The following is a 23,386-nucleotide window of genomic DNA, read 5'->3' as shown; positions in this document are numbered from 1 at the left end:
CAGATCCGAGACGAGGAAGAGTCAAGGTGGTGTGGCCTGGGCCCGAGCGCGCATTAAAGCGGCAGTGCCCACGTCCGAGAGTGAGGAACGACCCAAGGCTTGGCCAGATTGAAAAGGTCGGGGCAGAGGGGCCAGTTCAGCTTGCTGCTCTGGAAGGCTTACTCATCCCTGCGATGAACTGAGGCCATGGCCTGCAAGTGACAGGCTTCGTGGCTGTGGACCCACTGTAGTGGCCTTCAGTTCTGAAGGTTATTGGCTTACTTTTATTGTTTGCACGATTAGTTCTTCCCCCTTTCCTGTTCATTTTGTGTTTGACAGACCTTTTTAATGGGTTCTATTGGATTTCTCTGTTTTGTGGCTGCCTGTAAGGAGACGTATCTCAAGGTTAAATATCATATACATACTCAGGTAATAAGTGTATTTTGAACGTTGGTGGAAGCAGATATAGGTGGTTAAGAGGCACATGAATATACAGCAAAGGTATACTCTTTACACAGTGAGTGGTGGGTAGTGACAGAGGCAGTTACAATAGAGCAGGGGCCCCCAACCCGGGGTCCACAGACCCCTCGGTTAATGGTAGGGGTCCATGGCATAAAAAAGGCTGGGAACCCCTGGATTAGGGGCATTTAAGAAACTCTCAGGTAGGCACATGAATGAAAGAAAAATGGAGGGCTTTGTCGAGGGGAAGGATTAGGTTGATCTTAGAGTAGGCTAGAAGGTTGGCACAACATTGTGGGCCGAACAGCCTGTGCTGTGTTCTACATTTTAAAATGGAGGGATGTGGATTATGTGATTCTGATGGGATTAGTTCAGCACATTGTGGGCTGAATGGTCTCATCCTATGCTGTACTCTCCACGTTCTACGGGTGAACAGGTTTAGTCACAGGTCAACCAGAACTCACTAATTCCAGTTATGTTTAAGGAGTAAGTGGCCTCACCTGATCCCTGTATAAATCTCTAGGAGATGATCCGGCCTGCTTGTCATTGTAAGTGCAAAATGGGGCTGCAGAGAAGAACACGTCTCCCTCTGGTAACGGCAGAGATTCTCCTCCCTCCGCTGGGAGACTTCACCGTAGTTCTACTCGCTAGCAGAGGCTTCAATTCCATTGCCACCAGTCCGGCCTCCAATTCACAAACACCCAGCAAACGCACTTCAAAGCGTGCGCGCACGACAGCCCACAGTAGCGCAGCAGTTCGGCGTTCAATCCCCGTAAGGAATCTCTGTACACCCCCTGCCTCCCAATGGAACGTGTGTTTCCTCTGGGTGCTCCGGTTTCCTCCCACAGTCCGAAGACGTGACAGTTGTTAGGTTATTTGGTCTTTATAAATTGTCCCGTGATTTGGTTAGGGTTAATCGGGGATTGTCAGGGATTGCTGGGCAGAGAGACTTGAAGGGTCAGAAGGGTCATCCGTGCAGAATCTCAAAAATAATGAATGAAATAATTAAATAAAAAGAGGCAAGAGGCAAAACCAGCTTGATTTCTGCCACATCTATTCACATTTTTTCCCAACCACTTTACAATGGCACATTTGAGGTCAGGACTGAATTAAATAAACTAATTTTAAGCGTGTCCAGAGGACGGAGAAATCACAAATATGTACAGATCGCATTTGTCTATGCTACAACAGTTTTACACAATGTTTTCTGAACTTTAAATAGTGAGGCTCTTTCTCCTTCTTGACAGCTGCACAATCCAGAGTCTCCTCCTTGTCTCTAGTGTCAGTTCCATGGCATTTCAGAGCACCAGTGTCGCCCATCTCCAACTTCCATTTATTCACGCTCACTCCGCAGCAGGCTGCCTCTTTCTTTCTGTTCAGCCACTCTGGATCCAGAGTCCTGGGGCCCCTAGAACACACAGACAGCTTGTGTTATATGTCAGTACTGAGGCCCCTAGAACACACAGACAGCTTGTGTTATATGTCAGTACTGAGGCCCCTAGAACACACAGACAGCTTGTGTTATATGTCTGTCCTGGGGCCACTAGAACAGACAAACAGCTTGTGTTATATGTCAGTACTGGGGCCCGTAGAACACAGACAGCTTGTGTTATATGTCAGTACTGAGGCCCCTAGAACACACAGACAGCTTATGTTATATGTCAGTACTGAGGCCCCTAGAACACACAGACAGCTTGTGTTATATGTCTGTCCTGGGGCCACTAGAACAGACAGACAGTTTGTGTTATATGTCAGTACTGGGGCCCGTAGAACACAGACAGCTTGTGTTATATGTCAGTACTGAGGCCCCTAGAACACACAGACAGCTTGTGTTATATGTCAGTACTGAGGCCCCTAGAACACACAGACAGCTTGTGTTATATGTCTGTCCTGGGGCCACTAGAACAGACAGACAGCTTGTGTTATACGCCGGTCCTGGGGCCCATAGAACACATAGATAGCTTGTGTTATACGCCGGTCCTGGGGCCCATAGAACACACAGATAGCTTGTGTTATACGCCGGTCCTGGGGCCCGTAGATCACACAGACGGCTTGTGTTATATGCCAGTCCTGGGGCCCCTAGAACAGACAGACAGCTTGTGTTATATGTCAGTACTGAGGCCCCTGGAACACACAGCTAGCTTGTGTTATACCCCGGTCCTAGGGCCCGTAGAACACACAGACAGCTTGTGTTATATGCCGGTCCTGGGGCCCGTAGAGCACACAGATAGCTTGTGTTATATGCCAGTCCTGGGGCCCCTAGAACAGACAGACAGCTTGTGTTATATGCCAGTCCTGGGGCCCCTAGAACAGACAGACAGCTTGTGTTATATGCCAGTCCTGGGGCCCCTAGAACACACAGACAGCTTGTGTTATACGCCGGTCCTGGGGCCCATAGAACACACAGATAGCTTGTGTTATACGCCAGTCCTGGGGCCCGTAAAGCACACAGATAGCTTGTGTTATACGCCAGTCCTGGGGCCCGTAGAACACACAGATAGCTTGTGTTATACGCCGGTCCTGGGGCCCGTAGAACACACAGACAGCTTGTGTTATATGCCAGTCCTGGGGCCCCTAGAACAGACAGACAGCTTGTGTTATATGCCAGTCCTGGGGCCCCTAGAACAGACAGACAGCTTGTGTTATATGCCAGTTCTGGGGCCCCTAGAACACACAGACAGCTTGTTTATATGTCAGTACTGAGGCCCCTAGAACACACAGACAGCTTGTGTTATATGTCAGTACTGGGGCCCCTAGAACACACAGACACAGCTTGTGTTATATACCAGTCCTGGGGCCCCTAGAACACACAGACAGCTTGTGTTATATGCCAGACATGGGGCCCGTAGAACACACAGACAGCTTGTGTTATACCCTGGTCCTGGGGCCCATAGAACACACAGATAGCTTGTGTTATACGCCGGTCCTGGGGCCCGTAGAGCACACAGATAGCTTGTGTTATACGCCGGTCCTGGGGCCCGTAGAGCACACAGATAGCTTGTGTTATACGCCGGTCCTGGGGCCCGTAGAACACACAGATAGCTTGTGTTATATGCTAGTCTTGGCTGCTCTTCTGCCACAATGAAGCCATTCTCTGGGTGGAGGAGCAACACCCCATACTCCATCTATGTAGCCTCCAATCTGATGGGATGAACATCGATTTCTCCTTCCAGTCATTTCCCCCTCCCGCTCCCTCTTCTTCTATTCCCCACTCTGGCCTCTTCTTTTCTCCTCACCTGCCTATCACCTCCCCCTGATGGCCCTCCTCCTTCCCTTTCTCCCATGGTCCACTCTCCTCTCTTATCAAATTCCTTCTCCATATCTTTGCTTTTTCCTCCCAGCTTCTTACACTTCCATCCACCTAACCTCACCTATCACCTATTAGCTTGTCTTCCTTCCCCCGCCCCCCACACATTATGACATCTTTCCCTTCCCTCTCCAGTCCTGAGGGGCCTCTACCCAAAACATCAACCGTTCATTCACTTCCACAGATGCTGCTTGATCTGCCGAGTTCCTCCAGCATTTAGTGTGTGTTGCTCTGGATTTCCAGCATCTGCAGAATCTCTGGTGCTTACATCATTAGGGTCCAGACCGCCCAAACGTCTGATAGATTTCTTTCATAGTCAGGGACGACTTGCGGAGGATCCCAATGATCTAACCAAGGTTAAGATTAGCAATAAAACACATCACAGGCAGAATTTAATGCAGGCAATTGTGCGGCGTTGTAATTTGGGAGGACTTATGGTGGCAAGAAAAAGTTTGTGAACCCTTTGCAATTACCCAGTTTTCTGCATCAATTACTCATAAAATGTGGTCTGATCTTCATCTAGTCACAACAATAGACAAACACAATCTGCCTAAACTAATAACACGAACAATTGTACTTCTTCTCTTCATTACTGAGAACACCATTTAAACAATCACAGTCTAGATTCAAAAAAGTGTGACCGCTGAGGTAATGCCTTGTACAAAAGCTATTTGGAGTCGGGTGTTCCAATCAGAGGTATGGGCTGCAGAGGCGCCCTGCCCTTTAAAAAAAGGGCACATCAAGTCAGGTTACCGACAGAGCCTGTGCTTCTCAAGAAAGATCTCTCTGTGTGCACCATACCTCGATCAAAACAACTTTCAGAGGACCTTGGAAGAATTGTAGAGATTTATGAAGCTGGAAAAGGCTACAAAAGCATTTCTAAAGACCTGACTGTTCATCAGCCCACAGTAAGAGAAATTGTCTGTAAATGGAGGAAATTCGGTACTGTTGCTACTCTCTCGAGGAGTGGGCATCCTGCAGAGATCACAACAAGAGCACAACGTGCAATGTTAAAGGAGGCGAAAAAGAATCCAAGGGTAACAGCTAAAGTCCCGCAGAAATCTCCAGAACTTACTAAAGTCTCTGTTCATGTGTGCGCTGTAATAAAAACACTGAACAAGAATGGTGTTCATAGGAACAAAGAAAACCGACAGCACAACACGGGCCCTTCGGCCTACAAAGCTGTGCTGAACATGTCCTTACCTTACACCTACCTAGGCTTTACCCATAACTCTCTATTTTTCTAAGCTCCATGTAGCCATCCAGGAGTCTCTTAAAAGACCCTATCATTTCCGCAGCGCATTCCACACACTCACCACTCTCTGCCCCTGACATCTCCTCTGTACCTACTTCCAAGCACCAAGCCCTCTCGTGCTAGCCAGTTCAGCCCTGGGGAAAAGCCTCTGACTATCCACACAATCAATGCCTTTCATTATCCTGTACACCTCTATCAGGTCACCTCTCATCCTCCGTCGCTCCAAGGAGAAAAAGCCGAGTTCACTCAACTTAATTCTCATAAGGCATGCTCCCCAATCCAGGGAATGTAAATCTCCTTTGCACCCTCTCTATGGCTTCCACATCTTTCCTGTAGTGAGGCAACCAGAATTGATCACAGTACTCCAAGTGGGGTCTGAACAGGGTCCTTTACAGCTGCAACATTACCTCTCGGCTCCTAAACTCAGTCTCACAATTGATGAAAGCCAATGTAGTTATCAGAGAGTTGTGGAGCCTCAGTTACTGAGGGTGGCAAAGATGGGTTGAGGTTAATTATTACGAAGTGTTAGCACAGGTTAAAATAAGCAGTGCACTGGGACAAGGGTCAGGGATAGGCCACATTCTGTCCTCACCTTCAGCTGGGGCCGAGATTTCATACCTTCTTAAAGATCTGGAAGACAATTGTTCACAAAAATCATCTGGGAACAGCTGGTATCACCTGCATCTTCCCCCACCCGACCTCTCCGTAGCCTCTCGACTGCTTCCCCCTCCCCGTCCACCTCTGCTTGGTAGGGAGTCAGAGTTGCCCCTGCCTGGATGAGGGAGTGAGGAAGCTCTCCTGCTCTCCCTTGTGTTGAGACTCTGTGTGATTGAGGACACTCTTTGCTGGACCCCCGCCAAGGAGTGGCAGAGGCTGAGGGGAGATAGGATAGAGGTTTATAAGATTAAGAGGGGCATATACACAGAAGCTGGGTGGTGAGGTGGAGATACGTCTCCAGCAAAGGAGGAGTAAAGTGCTCCTTCCCTCCGCTAGCCTGCAGGTCACCCTTGGGCAAGGTGTAGCACCTGCTTAGCCCCCGCCCCTCCAATCAGGGTCACATGAAGCCACGGGAGCAGGTGGTGGATGGTCGTACGAGCAGCCGGTGCAGATCACAAGTCCTGGTTATGTGACCACTGACCCCAGGCAGACAATCCCTGAAGAGTACTGATAATGACTAGGGTCACCATCTTGTAAACGCACTGCCCAGAAGGCAGCAATGGCAAACCACTTCTGTAAAAAACAAAATTGCCAAAAACGATAATGGTCACCATGATCGCCCATGTCATGCGACAGGGCACATATGATATTGAGAAGTTGTGGGCATGCTATATCAGCATCAGAAGCATGGCAATACTTGTAAGCTGCCCCCAGAACATCCTCAGACTCTGCCTGTCGCCGACACAAACTTTGCATTTCATTGTGTTTCAATATGAGGATGATAGAAAAATGGAGGGTTATGTAGGACGAAAGAGTTAAATTGATCTTGGAGTAGGTTAAAAGGTCAGCACAACATCTTGGGCCAAAAGCCCTACACTGTGCATTAAAGGTCTATGTTCTAGTAGGGACATTTAAGAGAATCTTAAATTGGCACATGGGTGAAGGAGAAATGGAGGTACGTGTGCGAGGCAAGGGCTATATTGATCTTGGAGCAGATTAATGGGATGGCATTACATTGCGGGCTGAAGGGCCTGTACTGTGCTGTTCAGGTCTACACTCAGTGTCACTTTATTAGGTACACCTGCTGGTTAATGCAAATACCTAATCAGTCAATCATGTGGCAGCAACTCAATGCAGACGTGGGTCAAGAGGTTCAGTTGTTGTCCAGACCAAACATCAGAATGGGGACGAAATGTGATCCAAGTGGCTTTGACCGTGGAGGAGTTGGATTGATCTTAGGGTAGGTTGAAAAAGTCAGCACAATGTTCTGGGCTGAAGAACCTCTACTGACGCACCTGTGCAAATAAAACTAATCTTCTCTGAGCCATGTCGGTGCTTTAATTAGACAATTGAACTGTTACAGTTCAGAGCTCAGATCTCCCCTGCAGACGGAAGGACAGCCAGTACTGGTGGGCTAGTTGCATTGAGAAGGGTAGGTGTTCTGCAGTGCAGGGACTGATGGGGGTCGCCCTTACTGGTGACGCACGGGTCTGGGTGAAAGGAAACTCACAGACAGTGGGTCAGCAGCAAAAGCTGCCACGCTGTTCCTCATCTCGTTGGCACTGCCCCGTAGCGGGATCAGGGAGACGTTCCCAAGCCGGGATTCCGAGGGCTGGCGGGCGCTCCAGGGACTCAGCGAGTTCGAGGGCCAGATAATGCCGTTGTGCTGAGGAGAGAAATGGAGGAATCATTACAACACTCGCCTTCCTCAGCCACTCAACCTGCAAGTTAAATTTTAGGGAATTTTTTCGGCCACTTATCTAAGAAAGGATGTGACGGTGTTGGAAAGGATCCAGAGGAGGCTCATGCAAATTATCCCAGGAATGAAAGGGTTAGCGTGTGACTTATGGACAAGGCAGTGTGACAGTGTTCACTCAGTGGAAGACGAGCTGGATTGTATTCGACTGCAAACTGCCGCGGGTTTCTTCTTGCTGACAACATCCACGGACTCAGTGACGTGGACTATTTTTTTTTGAGTGATAGTATGTTTATCACTATCTTACAGTACACAGTACTGTGCAAAAGTCTTAGGGACATATATACCTGTAGCTAGGGTGCCTAAGCTAGGGTGCACAGTACCGTTTTGACAACGTGTCAAGACTAACATCTTTGCTATACATGCTTTGCACTGTGTATGACTGTTGGTGCTACGTTTTGCTCCTTTGCCCTGGAGTAACACTGTTTTGTTTGGCTGTATTCAGGTATGGTTGAAAGACAATTGAACTTGAACTTGAATTGATGGCTCAGAGGGAAAGGACCACCATGTAGGGTGGAGGAAGCCCCTTAATTACTACAGTAATATACCACCCCAGAGGGGTCACGAGTGGCAACAGTGTTATTGATGTGTAGAAATGCAATAGAGCAGTACGTAAAGCTTTGACCACATATGTAAAGAATAAAAATGCAAGGAATGGTTTAGTCTTGTAAATATTATTTTATTATGAATAAAGCTTATTTTCTTTAAAAAATTGATGACTCTGGCCCTGTACTCACTGCAGTTTAGAAAAATGAGGGGAAACTCTCATTGAAACCTATTGAACATTGGAGATAGAGTGGATGTGGAGTGGCTGTTTCCAATAGTGGGGGAGTCTAGGACCAGAGGACACAGATAGAGTGGATGTGGAGAGGCTGTTTCCAATAGTGGGAGAGACTCGGACCAGAGGACCAGATAGAGTGGATGTGGAGAGGATGTTTCCTATAGTGGGGGAGGCTAGGACCAGAGGACACAGATAGAGTGGATGTGGAGAGGATGTTTCCTATAGTGGGGGAGTCTCGGACCAGAGGACACAGATAGAGTTCATGTGGAGAGGATGTTTCCTATAGTGGGGGAGTCTAGGATCGGAGGACACAGATAGAGTGCATGTGGAGAGGATGTTTCCTATAGTGGGGGAGTCTAGGACCAGAGGACACAGATAGAGTGGATGTGGAGAGGATGTTTCCTATAGTGGGGGAGTCTCGGACCAGAGGACACAGATAGAGTGATGTGGAGAGCGTGTTTCCTATAGTGGGGGAGTCTAGGATCGGAGGACACAGATAGTGTGGATGTGGAGAGGATGTTTCCTATAGTGGGGGAGTCTCGGACCAGAGGACACAGATAGAGTGGATGTGGAGAGGTTGTTTCCTATAGTGGGGGAGTCTAGGACCAGAGGACACAGATAGAGTGGATGTGGAGAGGATGTTTCCTATGGTGGGGGAGTCTAGGACCAGAGGACACAGATAGAGTGGATGTGGAGAGGATGTTTCCTATAGTGGGGGAGTCTAGGAGCAGAAGGCTTCTAACCTCAGGCTAGAAGGATGTCAATTTAGAACAGAGTTGAGGAGGAATTTCTTTGGCCAGATGGCGGTGAATCTGTGGAATTCATTCTGGCAGACAGCTTTAGAGGCCAAGTCATTGGGTGTATTTTTAAGTGGAGGTTGATAGGTTCTTGATTCATATGGACAGCAAAGGTTTGGGAAGAAGGCATTTGAATGGGTTTGGGAAGGATAATAAATTAGCCATGATGCTTTGGTGGGGCAGACTTGATGAGCCAAATAGTCTAAATCTGCTCCTATATCCTATGGGATCCTGCACTAGTACTCCCAAGTATCTTTGCACCTCCACTGTCTGAATTTGCTCCCCATTCAGAAAATAGTCTATGCTCTTATTCCTTCTCCCAGTGCATGACCATACACATCCCTACACTATATTCCATCAATAGATGCTGCCCGGCCTGCTGAGCCCCTCCAGCAGATTGCGTGTATTTCCAGCATCTGCAGTACCTCCTCGTGACTATACCCCGTCTGCCACTTCTTTACCCACTCTTGTAACCTGTCCAAGTCTTCCTGCAAGCTCCCTGCTTCCTCAACACTACCAGCTCCTCGACTTACCTTCAAATCTTTTGCAAACTCGGGCACAAAGCCATCAATTACGTCATCCAGATCACTGACAGATGATTTGAAAGGTTCTACTGAGAAAGTGTCAAGTCAATATCAAAGTCAAGTTTACTGTCAGATGCTCAGATGCAGTAGTGCACAGAGCACATGATGGAGGCATCCAGCATTAAGGGCCCCATCACCCCGGACATGCCCTCTGCTCACTGCTATCATCAGGGAGGAGGTACAGGAGCCTGAGCACACACTCAAGGTTTCAGGAACAGCTTCTCCCCCTCTGCAATCAGATTTCTGAATGGCCCAAGAACCCGTCAACACCGCCTCACTATCCCTTTGTGTCTTGGATTATTTATTTATTTATTTTTGTAATGTAGTGATTTTATATACTGCGGCCAAAAAACAAATTTCATGCTATATAAGTGACAATAAATCTGGTTCTGACATCCCCAAAAGCATAAATCGATAAATCAGAGACAATTTTATAAGAAAGAGCACAACTGGAACAAAGTCCATGGTTGTGCAAAGTGATCAATACCGAACTATAGTGATTAAGATTCTGCCAGTTCGTCCAAGAACCCTGTGGTCGGAGAGAAGAAGCTGTTCTTGACCCTGATGGTGTAGGATTTCAGGCTTCTGTACCTCCGGCCCTTTGGTAGCTAGGGGAAGATGGCGTGGCCTGGATAGTGGGGATCTTTGTTGATGGATGTTGCCTCTGTAGATAGAGCTGAAGGTAGGGAACGATGTGCCCTTGATGTACTGGGCAGAGTCCCCTTCTCTCTTCAGCTTCTTATGTCCCTGTGCACTGTCAAGGCAGCACACGATCCAATAAATGGTGCGAAGGGTTGTCTTGGACATTTTTAATGTGATCGCAAGACGCTGCTGAACATTGCTGACAGAACACTAGTCTGGCAGGACCAGTGGCGGGGGAGCTGTGTTGTCCCAGTTGCTGCTGGGGAGGACATACTGGAGGCAGTACGGGAGAAAGCAAAGGCACACTGAAATCCAGAGTGATGGCCCCTCCTGTCGCTGCCGTCCTTTGGGGGTTCGCTCACTGCTGCCCCCCAGTGTTTGCTCAGTGGAAGAACAAGCTAGACCAGGACAACATTCTATCTCCATTGCTCTACAATCCATGCCACTCAGGGATTTGGTCTATTTTTTGGGATTGTCCTCAAACGTGAGGAGGCCAGCACCTACGATGAAGCTGGCTGAGTCGGTAAACCTCCACGGCTTTTTCCGATCCTGTGCAGAGGTCCCTACATACCAGACAGTGACGACATTGGTCAGAATTCCCTCCACAGTACATCTGTAGAGATTTGCCAGTCTTTGGTCATAGATGGAGGTGGCCAAGGGCTGCAGGTGGCACAGTCTGATGGGAGAGGAAGGTGGAGTGTGCAAGCAAGTAAGGGAGGTGGAGAGGGCAGATGGGGAGGGTCCTGGGGGGCAGGATTGTGTCAGTGATGGCCAGACAGTTTCAACTTCCTTTGAGACGATATTGCATTGTGCGCTGAGGGAAACTCTGGTGAGATCCTGGGACGCGAAACAGGAGGCGGTAGTGTTTTAATTAGGGTAAAGAAGAATCCAGAATCACAAAGAGGTTTAATATCACCGGCACGTCATGAAATTCGTTGCTTTGCAGCAGCCGTACAGTGCTACACATGATAATGAAAACTATAAATTACAATAAGTCACTATTTCAAAAAAAGAGCAAAATAATTGTTACCTGCACATACAGGAAGGTAGCGAGCCACTCCCGTTGCTCCATCTGTGTGTCACAGCATAGATACCTGAAATACACCACAGTAACATCCTGAGGGTCCAACACACTGTCCCATCACACACTCCCAGGGTCAGACACAGAGTGAAGCTTTCTCTACACTGTCCCATCACACACTCCCAGGCAATGTTTAGGGGGTATGTTCGTGCTCGGGTAACTATTGAAAAGGAACACGCGCAGTCCACAGTGGCCTTGGAGGAGTTTCGAGACCGTTGGGCTCCGCGGGGTGTAAATGCCATCGTGGATAGAGATGGCAACATTCTGGTGTAATGTCTATTGTCTATTTGTAGTGCAGTAATTGTGTTTGCCACTGTTTTGTATATATTGTATAGCACCGAAATTTGCAATAAAGGATTTTGTAATAAAAAAAAGGGTCAGACACAGAGTGAAAATCCCTCGACACCGTCCATCACACACTCCCGGGGTCAGACACAGAGTGAAGCTCCCTCCACACTGTCCCATCACACACTCCCAGAGTCAGACACAGAGAGAAGCTCCCTCCACACCGTCCCATCACACACTCCCAGGGTCAGACACAGAGTGAAACTCCCTCTACACTGTCCCATCACACACTCCCGGGGTCAGACACAGAGTGAAACTCCCTCTACACTGTCCCATCACACACTCCCGGGGTCAGACACAGAGTGAAACTCCCTCTGCACTGTCCCATCACACACTCACAGGGTCAGACACAGAGTGAAACTCCCTCTACACTGTCCCATCTCACACTCCCGGGGTCAGACACAGAGTGAAGCTCCCTCTACACTGTCCAAATACACTCTCCCAGGGTCAGACACAGAGAGAAGCTCCCTCCACACTGTCCCATCACACACTCCCGGAGTCAGACACAGAGAGAAGCTCCCTCTACACCGTCCCATCACACACTCCCGGGATCAGACACAGAGTGAAACTCCATCCACACTGTCCCATCACACACTCCTGGGGTCAGACACAGAGTGAAACTCCCTCTACAATGTCCCATCACACACTCCCAGGGTCAGACACAGAGTGAAAATCCCTCTACACCGTCCCATCACACACTTCCGGGGTCAGACACGGAGTGAAACTCCCTCCACACTGTCCCATCACACGCTCCCGGGGTCAGACACAGAGTGAAACTCCCTCTACACTGTCCCATCACACACTCCCGGAGTCAGACACAGAGAGAAGCTCCCTCCACACCGTCCCATCACACACTCCCAGTGTCAGACACGGAGTGAAACTCCATCCACACTGTCCCATTACACACTCCCGGGATCAGACACAGAGTGAAGCTCCCTCTACACCGTCCCATCACACACTCCCGGGATCAGACACAGAGTGAAGCTCCCTCTACACCGTCCCATCACACACTCCCGGGATCAGACACAGAGAGAAGCTCCCTCTACACCATCCCATCACACACTCCCGGGATCAGACACAGAGAGAAGCTCCCTCTACACCGTCCCATCACACACTCCCGGGATCAGACACAGAGAGAAGCTCCCTCTACACCGTCCCATCACACACTCCCGGGATCAGACACAGAGAGAAGCTCCCTCTACACCGTCCCATCACACACTCCCGGGATCAGACACAGAGAGAAGCTCCCTCTACACCGTCCCATCACACACTCCCGGGATCAGACACAGAGTGAATCTCCCTCTACACCGTCCCATCACACACTCCCGGGATCAGACACAGAGTGAAGCTCCCTCTACACCGTCCCATCACACACTCCCGGGATCAGACACAGAGAGAAGCTCCCTCTACACCGTCCCATCACACACTCCCGGGATCAGACACAGAGTGAATCTCCCTCTACACCGTCCCATCACACACTCCCGGGATCAGACACAGAGTGAAGCTCCCTCCACACTGTCCCATCACACACTCCCAGGAATGGGTCACACACAAAGGCTTCTTCCGGACTGTCCCATCACTCAGGACTGGCGTAGTGGATGAAATGGGGAGTGTGATCTATGGGATTCTGCCCGAGGGGTTAAATGATTTGTCCTCTGCTTCCTCCTCGGCCTTGGCAATGAACCCCCTTCCCCCGGTCCCAGTGACGACAACCCTCGCTCTGGTGTTGAACTCCTCGCTCCTGTGCCAATCCCCTTGCCCCAGTGACGCAGTCCTCTGCACTTTTGCGACAACACTCTGATCCCAGTATTGACGACCGTCACTCACCACTGCTGCCTCTCGTGCCTCTCCTTGTTTTCATAAATGATGGTGAATCCCCAGCTGCAGGAAATCAAAAGGCAGATTGCTGACTGCTCAGGAATCTGGCAGAGGGTGTGTAACACAGCACAGAAACAGGCCCCTGGCCCACAATGTTGCCAAACTAAACCCCACAACTAAATAATCCCCACACAAAGTCCATTTTTCTCCAGTCCCTGCACATTCGTGTTCAAAATTTAAAGTAAACTTTTCAAGATTCAAAATTGTTCAACGTCATTTCCAGTATACAGGTGTAAAGAGAAAGAAAACCATTGTCACCCTGGATCCAAAGAAGCACAGGAAACAACACAATACGATAAAGCTCACAATAATAATTAAAAATATATATAAATACATAAGAAAGTGTATATACATAAATTGTATGTCCATAAAGTGTTGCTAGGCACAGGAGTGTTTACATAAGGCGACTGACAGGAAGTGATACAGTACTGGTAGTTGGAAGATGTGAGATGTGGAGGAGTGGGTGGTTGGGGGTATGGAGGGGTGGGTGAGTGGGTGGGTGGGGGTGTGGAGGGGTGGGTGATTGGGGGTATGGAGGGGTGGGTGATTGGGGGTATGGAGGGGCGGGTGAGTGGGTGATTGGGGGTGTGGAGGGGTGGGTGAGTGGGTGATTGGGGGTGTGGAGGGGAGGGTGAGTGGGTGGGTGGTTGGGGGTGTGGAGGGGTGGGTGAGTGGGTGATTGGGGGTGTGGAGGGGTGGGTGAGTGGGTGATTGGGGGTGTGGAGGGGTGGGTGAGTGGGTGGGTGTTTGGGGGTGTGGGAGGGTGGGTGGTTGGGGGTGTGGTAGGGTGGGTGAGTGGGTGATTGGGGGTGTGGAGGGGTGGGTGAGTGGGTGGTTGGGGGTGTGGAGGGGTGGGTGAGTGGGTGGTTGGGGGTGTGGAGGGGTGGGTTGGGGGTGTGGAGGGGTGGGTGAGTGGGTGGTTGGGGGTGTGGGGGGGTGGGTGAGTGGGTGGTTGGGGGTGTGGAGGGGTGGGTGAGTGGGTGATTGGGGGTGTGGAGGGGTGGGTGATTGGGGGTGTGGAAGGGTGGGTGAGTGGGTGGGTGGTTGGGGGTGTGGAGGGGTGGGTGGGTGATTGGGGGTGTGGAGGGGTGGGTGAGTGGGTGATTGGGGGTGTGGAGGGGTGGGTGAGAGGGTGGCTGGGGGTGTGGAGGGGTGGGTGAGAGGGTGGCTGGGGGTGTGGAGGGGTGGGTGAGTGGGTGATTGGGGGTGTGGAGGGGTGGGTGAGTGGGTGATTGGGGGTGTGGAGGGGTGGGTGAGTGGGTGGTTGGGGTTGTGGAGGGGTGGGTGAGTGGGTGATTGGGGGTGTGGAGGGGTGGGTGAGTGGGTGGTTGGGAGTGTGGAGGGGTGGGTGAGTGGGTGGTTGGGGGTGTGGAGGGGTGGGTGAGTGGTGATTGGGGGTGTGGAGGGGTGGGTGAGTGGGTGATTGGGGGTGTGGAGGGGTGGGTGAGTGGGTGATTGGGGGTGTGGAGGGGTGGGTGAGTGGGTGATTGGGGGTGTGGAGGGGTGGGTGAGTGGGTGATTGGGGGTGTGGAGGGGTGGGTGATTGGGGGTGTGGAAGGGTGGGTGAGTGGGTGATTGGGGGTGTGGAGGGGTGGGTGAGTGGGTGATTGGGGGTGTGGAGGGGTGGGTGAGTGGGTGGTTGGGGGTGTGGAAGGGTGGGTGATTGGGGGTGTGGAGGGGTGGGTGAGTGGGTGGTTGGGGGTGTGGAGGGGTGGGTGATTGGGGGTGTGGAGGGGTGGGTGATTGGGGGTGTGGAGGGGTGGGTGAGTGGGTGATTGCGGGTGTGGAGGGGTGGGTGAGTGGGTGGTTGGGGGTGTGGAGGGGTGGGTGAGTTGGTGATTGGGGGTGTGGAGGGGTGGGTGAGTGGGTGATTGGGGGTGTGGAGGGGTGGGTGAGTGGGTGATTGGGGGTGTGGAGGGGTGGGTGAGTGGGTGGTTGGGGGTGTGGAAGGGTGGGTGATTGGGGGTGTGGAGGGGTGGGTGAGTGGGTGGTTGGGGGTGTGGAGGGGTGGGTGATTGGGGGTGTGGAGGGGTGGGTGAGTGGGTGATTGCGGGTGTGGAGGGGTGGGTGAGTGGGTGGGTGGTTGGGGGTGTGGAGGGGTGGGTGAGTGGGTGGGTGGTTGGGGGTGTGGAGGGGTGGGTGAGTTGGTGATTGGGGGTGTGGAGGGGTGGGTGAGTTGGTGATTGGGGGTGTGGAGGGGTGGGTGAGTGGGTGATTGGGGGTGTGGAGGGGTGGGTGAGTGGGTGATTGGGGGTGTGGAGGGGTGGGTGAGTGGGTGGTTGGGGGTGTGGAAGGGTGGGTGATTGGGGGTGTGGAGGGGTGGGTGAGTGGGTGGTTGGGGGTGTGGAGGGGTGGGTGATTGGGGGTGTGGAGGGGTGGGTGATTGGGGGTGTGGAGGGGTGGGTGAGTGGGTGATTGTGGGTGTGGAGGGGTGGGTGAGTGGGTGGGTGGTTGGGGGTGTGGAGGGGTGGGTGAGTGGGTGGGTGGTTGGGGGTGTGGAGGGGTGGGTGAGTGGGTGGAGGTGTTGATCAACCTCACTGCTTGAGGAAAGGAACTGTTTTTGAGTCTGGTGGTCCTGGTGTGGATGCTACGTGACCTCCTCCCTGATGGGAGTGGGACAAACAGTCCATGAGCAGGGTGGGTGGGATCCTTCGTGATGTTACTGGCTCTTATCCAGAACTTTCCTGAATATATTCTTTATAAGTTTAGACTATAAGACATAGGAGCAGAATTAGGTCTTTTGGTCCATGACGTCTGCTCCGCCAGTCAATCATGTCTGATCCTTTCTTCTCTTCCTCAGCCCCACTCCCTGACCTTCTCCCCACGATCTCTGATGCCATGGCCAATCAAGAACCTATCAATCTCCACTTCAACAACCTGGCCTGTGGTAACAAATCCCATAAATTCACCACCCTTTGGTTAGAGAGGTCTCCATATTGCTGTTTTAAATGGACGCCCCTCTATCCTGAGGCTGTGCCCTCTTGTCTTAGACTCTCCCACCATGGGAAACATCCTTTCCACATCTACTCAATCTAGGCTTTTCAACATTTCAAAGGTTTAATTGAGATCCCCTCATCCTTCTAAATTCCATCAAGCCATCAAACTTTCCTTGCATGATAACCCTTTCATTCCCAAAATCATCCTCTGAACCCTCTCCAATGCCGCACATCTTTTTTAGATGAGGGGCCCAAAACTGTTCACAACACTCAAAGTGAGTCCTCACCAGTGCCTTATAAAGCCTCAGCATCACATCCCTGCTCTTGTATTCTGGACCTCTTGAAATGAATGCTGTTTCATTTGCCACTTTCTTGTCCATTCTCCTAATCTGTCTAAGTCCTTCTGCATCCTACCTGTTTCCTCAACACAACCTGCCCCTCCACCAACCTTCATATCATCTGCAAACTTGGCAACAAGGCCATCTATTCCATCATCTAAATCACTGATATACAGCATGAAAAGAAGTGGTCCCAACACCAACCCCTGTGGAACACCACTAGTCACTGGCAGCCAACCAGAAAAGGATCCTTTTATTCGCACTCACCGCCTCCTACCAATCAGCCAATGCTCTAACCACGTTAGTAACTTCCCTGTAATACCTTGTGCTCACAGCTTGTTAAGCAGCCTCATGTGTGGCACCTTGTCAAAGGCCTTCTGAAAGTCCAAATATACAACATCCACTGCATCCTCTTTATGTGTAATCTGCTGAAAAAATTCCTACAGGGTCGTCAAGCAAGATTTTCCCTTAAGGAAACCATGCTGACTTAACTCATCTTGCCTTGTGTCACCAAGCATTCCATAATTTCATCCTTAACAGGTGACTCCAACATCTTCCCAACCACTGAGGTCAGGCTAACTGGTCTATAATGTCCTTTCTGCTGCCTTCCTCCTTTCTTGAAGAGTGGAGAGACATTTGCAATTTTCCAGTCCTCTGATTTTTGAAAGATTATTACTAATACCTCCACAATCTCTACTGCTACCTCTTTCAGAACCCTAGAGTGTACTTTATCTGGTCCAGATGTGCCCTTTGGCCTTTCAGTTTTTTTGAGCACATACTCCCAAGTAATAGTAACTGCACTCACTTCTCTTCCCTCACACCCTTCAACATCTGGCACACTGCTAGTGTCTTCCACAGTGAAGACTGATGCAAAATACTCATTCAGTTCCTGTACCATCTCTTTGTCCCCTGTTACTATTTCTCCAGCCTCATTTTCTCGTGGCCCTGTATCAACTCTCATCTCTTATTTTTTAATATACTTGAAAAAGCTTTTTCTATCCACCTTGACAAGAGAAAATCTGCAGATGCTAGAAATACAAGCAACACACAGAAAATGCTGGAGGAACTCAGCAGGCCAGGCAGCATCTGTGGAAAAGAGTCCAGTCGACGTTTCGTGCCGAGGCCCTTCATCGGGACTGGAGAATTTGATGAGGAGTCACAGCAACAAAGGGAAGGATGAAACTCAAGGTGAAACTGGGAAGAGGAGGGGGGAAGTAAAGAGCTGGGAAAGAGGTACAGGGCTGGAGAAGGGGGAATCTGATAAGAGAGGACAGAAGACCATGGAATAAAGGGAGTGGGAGGGTAAGGAGAGGTGAGAGAGGGAAATGGGGACTGGGGAATGTTCAAGGACAGGGGAAATTACCAGAAGTTCGAGAAATCGACGTTCATGCCAGCAGGTGGGTAGCTAACCAGATGGAATACAAGGCGTTGCTCCTCCAACCTATCCATGTTGATATTGTTTGCTAACTTGCTTTCATATTCCATCTTTTCCCTCCTAACGATTCTGTTAGTTGCTCTCTGTAGGTTTTTACAAGCTTCCCAACCCTCTATCTTCCTGCTTATTTTTGCTTTGTTGTATGCCCTTCTCTTGCTTTTACATCATCTTTGACTTCCCACGTCAGCCACGGTTGTTCTATTTTGTCATTTGAATATTTCATTGTTTTTAGAATGCATCTATCCTGCACCTTCCTCATTTTTCCCAGAAACTCTCACCATTTGCTGCTCTGCTGTCATCCCTGCCAGCAGCTCCTTCTGATTTACTTTGGCCAACTCCTCTCGCATACCACTGTAATTTCCCTTACTCCACTGAAATACTGCCACGTCAGACTTTACTTTCTCCCTATCAAATTTCAAGTTGAATTCAATTATTTTGTGATCACTGCCTCCAAAGGGTTCCTTTACTCTAAGCTCCCTAATCACATTACATAGCACCCAATCCAGTGTAGCTGATCCCCTGGTAGGCTCAATGACAAACTGCTCTAAGAAGCCATCTCGTAGGCATTCAGCAAATCCATTACAACCTGATTTTCCCAATGCAGGCATTCATAATAGAACAAAGAAATACAATACAATCAGTGAAAACCTTCACATGAAGACAGACAAACTCACAGCCGCTCGAACACTTCCACAGTGTTTGCCTCCACCACCTCCCCCGAACAGCACCCTGGCACCCAGCACTCTGTGTGGGGAAAAAACACACCTGCCCCTCACATCTCCTTTACCTCACTTTAAATGCATGCCCTCTGGTATTGGACACTAAGCCTGGCAAAGATACCGGCTTTCTACTCTACCTCTATGGTCCACATCACTGAGTCCAGCGAGTCTCGGACCAGAGGGCCCAGTCTCAGAATAGAGGGATGCCCCTTTTAAACGGGGATGAGGAGGAATTTCTTTAGCCAGAGGGAGGTGAATCTGTGGAATTCATTGCCACGGACGGCTGTGGAGGCCAAGTCACTGGGTACATTTGAAGTAGAGGGTGATAGGTTATTGTTAGGTTGCAGGGAGAAGACAGGAGAATGGGGTTGAGAGGGATAATAAATCAGCCATGATGGAATGGCAGAGCAGACTCAATGAGCTGAATGGCCGAATTCTGTTCCTAAGCCTTATGGTGTCATAATTCTCAGAGTCCTAGAGAAGTATAGCACAGAAACAGGCCCTTCGGCCCATGTAGTACACACCAAAACCATTTAATCTGCCTACTCCCAACGACCTGTACTGGGACCATAGCCCTCCATACCCCTACTATCCAAGTTTTTCTAAAATGTTGAAATCGAGCTCACATGCACCTCTAGTACTGACAGCTCACTCCACACTCTCACGAACCTCTGAGTGAAGAAATTTCCCCTCATGTTCCCCTTAAAACTTTTCACCTTTCACCCTTAACACATGACCTCTAGTTGTAGTCCCAACCAACCTCAGTGGAAAAAAGTCTGCTTACATTTACCCTATCTAAACGCCTCATAATTTTGTACACCTCTATCAAACCTCCCCTCAAATCTTCTACATTCTAAAGAAAACAATGCAAACCTTTTTACTGAGGTCCTCCAGACCCGGCAACATCCTTGTAAAGTTTCTCTGTACTCTTTCAACCTTGCTTACAGCTTTCCTGTAGGTAGGTGACCAAAATCGGACATAATACTCCAAATTAGGCCTCACCAACATCTTATACAACTTCAACATAACATCCCAACTCCCGTACTCAATATACCGATTAATGAAGGCCAAGGTGCCAAAAGCTTTCTTTATGACTATCTACTTTTTGCACCTGAGTTCCCAGGTTGCTTGGTCTACCACACTTCTCCACACCCTACCATTCACTGCGTAAAACTTCCCCTACAAAACCTTGCACTTGTCTGCATTAAATTCCACCTGCCATTTCTCCAGCTGATGCAGATCCGTCTGCAAGCCGCGATAGCTTCCTCACTGTCCACTACACCTCCGATCTTGGTGTCCTCCGCAAATTTGCTAATCCAGTTAAGCACATTCCAGATCATTGATATAGAAGACAACCAACAACCGACCCAGCACCGACCCCTGCAATACGCCTCGAGTCGCAGGCCTCCAGTCAGAGAGGCGACCCTCTGTTCCTATAACCAGAACGGCCATTGCTTGAGTGAACAAGCGGCACTGACCGCCACATCTGGGTGCTCCTTACCACGTCGGCGGTTTGAGTTTCTTCTTCACGCCCAGGTAGACCCTCAGACTCTTCACCGGCCATTCCTTGTCTGGCTTGTTACTCTGGAAGGGAATTCAGATTCATTTATCACTGAGGTTCTCTGAATTGGCAAGTCCGGGTGTTAGCTGTCACGGGGAGAAGGCAGGAGAACGGGGTTGAGAGGGATAGTAAATCAGACATGATGGAATGGTGGAGCAGACTCGATGGATCAAATTGCCAAACATGCCCCGATGTGTTATGGTCTAAAAGCTTCACTGGTAGCATGCAGAACACGCAACAATTCAACACTGTATGGGCCTTCAGCCCATGATGTTGTGCTGACCTTTTAATCTAACCCTTCCCTCCCACATAGCCTCCATTTTTCAATCATCCATGTGTCCTTCTTAAATGTCCCTAATGTATCTGCTTCTACCATCACCCCGGCCTTGCATTCCACACTCTCACTACTAACTACTAGCTGACATCCACCTCATACTTTCCTCTACTCACTTACAATTATGCCCCCTCGTATTAACAGATCATGCCACAGGGCAGTGAGGTAGAACGAGGTACAATAACAGAATGCAGAATAAAGTATAACAGTTACAGAGAAAGTGCAGTGCAGGTAGACAATAAGGAGCAAGGCCATAACGAGGCAGATTGTGAGGTTAAGAGTCCATCTCATCCAGGGGTTCCCAACCTTATTTTATGCCATGGACCAATACCATAAAACAAGGGGTCTGAGGACCCCAGGTTGGGAACCCCTGCTCTAATCATACTGGGAATCTGCTCAGGGGTCTGATTACAGTGGGGCAGAAGCTGTCCGTGAGCCTGGTGGTACACGCTTTTGGGCTTTTCTATCTTCTGCCTGCCGGGAGAGAGAGATTGCCTGGGGCATATAAAGGGTCTTTGATTACGTTGGCAGCTTTACTGAGGCAGTGAGAAGTGTAGACAGAGTCCGTGGAGGGGAGTCTGGTTTCTGAGCTGTGTCCACAACTCCCTTCTGCAGTCTGCCATGATCACGGGCAGAGACGCTGCCGTGCCAAACCCGGACGCATCCAAGTGATGGGTGGTACCGTGGCGTAGTGGTTAGCGCGACGCTGTTTACTGCATCGGTGATCCGGTTCAGCTCCACCGCTGTCTAAGGCGCAGTTGCCGTACCACGTCGTGACACATTGGGTTGGATGCTTCCTGTGTGTATCGATCAAGCTTGGTGAGGGTCAAAGGGGACATGCTGAATTTCTGCAGGGATGCAAGCTCAGCAATAGAATATGCGGCAGAGGAGTCGGGAGGCCACACAACCTCTCCGAGCCTCCTTGCTCAATCAATGTCTTGTCCACCAAATTGACTCCTCCCTTCTGTCCCTCCCCAGGACACCCTGACCCGGACGCTGACCGCTCGGGGTGTTCACAAAGTCGTAGAGCACAGCAGCATAGGAACAGCCACTTCAGCCCATCAAATCTGCGCCAAACTTTTGCTCTGCCTAGTCCCATCGACCTGCACCTCCCAGCCACGTAACGAACCAAATTCCTCTTAAATGTTGAAATCGAACCCGCATTCACCACTTCCCTGGCAGCTTGATCCACGCTCTCACCACCCCGAGTGAAGAAGCTCCCCCTCATCTTCCCTTAAACACGTCACTTCACACCTTTAACCCATCATCTCGGCCAACTTCAGTGGAAGAAGCCTGCTGGCACCTACCCGATCAGATCTCCTCTCATTCCCTTACGCTTCAGGGAAGAAAGTCCTAACATTCAACCTTTCCCTATAACTCAGGTCCTCAAGTCCTGGCAACATCCTCGTAAATTTCCTCCGCACTCTTCCAATCTTATTTTCATCTTGCCTGTAGCTAGGTGACCAGAATTGCACACAATACTCCAAATCGGGCCTCAACAACATCCCAAGTCTTATCATTTTTAATACTTTGATTTACGAAGGCCAATGTGCCATAAAATCTTTTTACACTTCAATCTACTTGTGATGCCACTACCATGGAATTATGCATCTGTTTTCCCAGATCCCCCTGTTCTACCCACACTCCTCAGTGCCCTACCATTCACTGCGTAGGACCCACCCTGACCCCCAAAAGTACAACACCTCACACTTGTCCACATTAAATTACAACTGACATTCTTCGGCCCATTTTTCCAGCTCGTCCAGATCCCACTGCAAGGCATGATGGTCTTCCTCGCTGCCCACTACACCCCCAAACTTGGAGTCATCTGCAAATCTGATGATCTAGTTAGCCAGGTTATCACCCAGATCACAACCAACAACAGACCCAGCACCAATCCCTATGACACACCACTAGTCACAGACCAGGCAACCCTCTACTACCACTCTCTGGCTTCTCCCTCAGAGCCACCGTGTAACCCAATTTACCACCTCATCTTCGATGCCAAGTGAATCAGCCGTCTTGTCCCCCCTCCTCCTCGAGATTGCCGTGGACCCGGCCCTCGTCCATTTGGATCTTACTGAGACCTTTCCTGTAGATGATTGCCCTTCTTGCCGATCCCTCCCCCACCCCCCCACCCCGGAGACACTCACCCGCACTTCCTTGAAGAGCCGGAGGATGCCGTCCGTCAGCATGAAGTAGCGGTCATTGAAACTCCCCGTCCCAAGTCCCAACTTGCGCTCCTCTCGGAACTTGGCCATTCCGTGCTTCTGATCGGCAACCTTACTCCCTGCGGGAGGGGGAGCACAGCAGGGCATCAGGGACAGCAAGGGTGGGCGTAGAGCATGGCGGGGGAGTCCGCGTACGGCGACAGGGAGAGGGAGCAGTGCGCAGAGAGAGGGAGCAGTGCGCAGAGAGAGGGAGGCGTGGACTGAGAGTGGAGAGAGGAAGATATGGAGGAAGAGAGGGAGGTGGGTGACAAAGAGGGAGTATGAATTGGAGATGATGGGGGGTTAGGGTAGGGTGTGTGAGGAGAGAGGGA

General features: G+C 50.2%; 1 protein-coding gene across 9 annotated transcripts in view; it reads right to left on the bottom strand.

Annotated features, from left to right (window-relative positions):
• Positions 1–1,475: 1,475 nt before the first annotated feature.
• The window catches only part of LOC132391014 (arf-GAP with Rho-GAP domain, ANK repeat and PH domain-containing protein 1-like), a 284,897-nt gene continuing 262,986 nt past the window's right edge, over positions 1,476–23,386 (bottom strand). For 8 of the 9 annotated variants that reach the window (XM_059963617.1, XM_059963620.1, XM_059963621.1 and 5 more), the window contains 6 exons: positions 22,998–23,134; positions 20,451–20,533; positions 13,471–13,524; positions 11,248–11,311; positions 7,168–7,323; positions 1,476–1,846 (listed from right to left, as the gene is read on the bottom strand). In XM_059963617.1, coding sequence (XP_059819600.1) covers positions 1,772–1,846; positions 7,168–7,323; positions 11,248–11,311; positions 13,471–13,524; positions 20,451–20,533; positions 22,998–23,134 — 569 coding nt within the window. In that variant the 3' untranslated portion in view covers positions 1,476–1,771. Of the gene's footprint in view, positions 1,847–5,592; positions 5,631–7,167; positions 7,324–11,247; positions 11,312–13,470; positions 13,525–20,450; positions 20,534–22,997; positions 23,135–23,386 lie in introns of all 9 variants that reach the window. The other variant, XM_059963618.1, reaches the window with a different exon arrangement.

This window comes from Hypanus sabinus, chromosome 3, assembly GCF_030144855.1.
Source record: "Hypanus sabinus isolate sHypSab1 chromosome 3, sHypSab1.hap1, whole genome shotgun sequence".
NCBI classification, from domain to species: Eukaryota; Metazoa; Chordata; class Chondrichthyes; order Myliobatiformes; family Dasyatidae; genus Hypanus; species Hypanus sabinus.
This window is presented reverse-complemented; position numbering and strand designations above follow the sequence as displayed.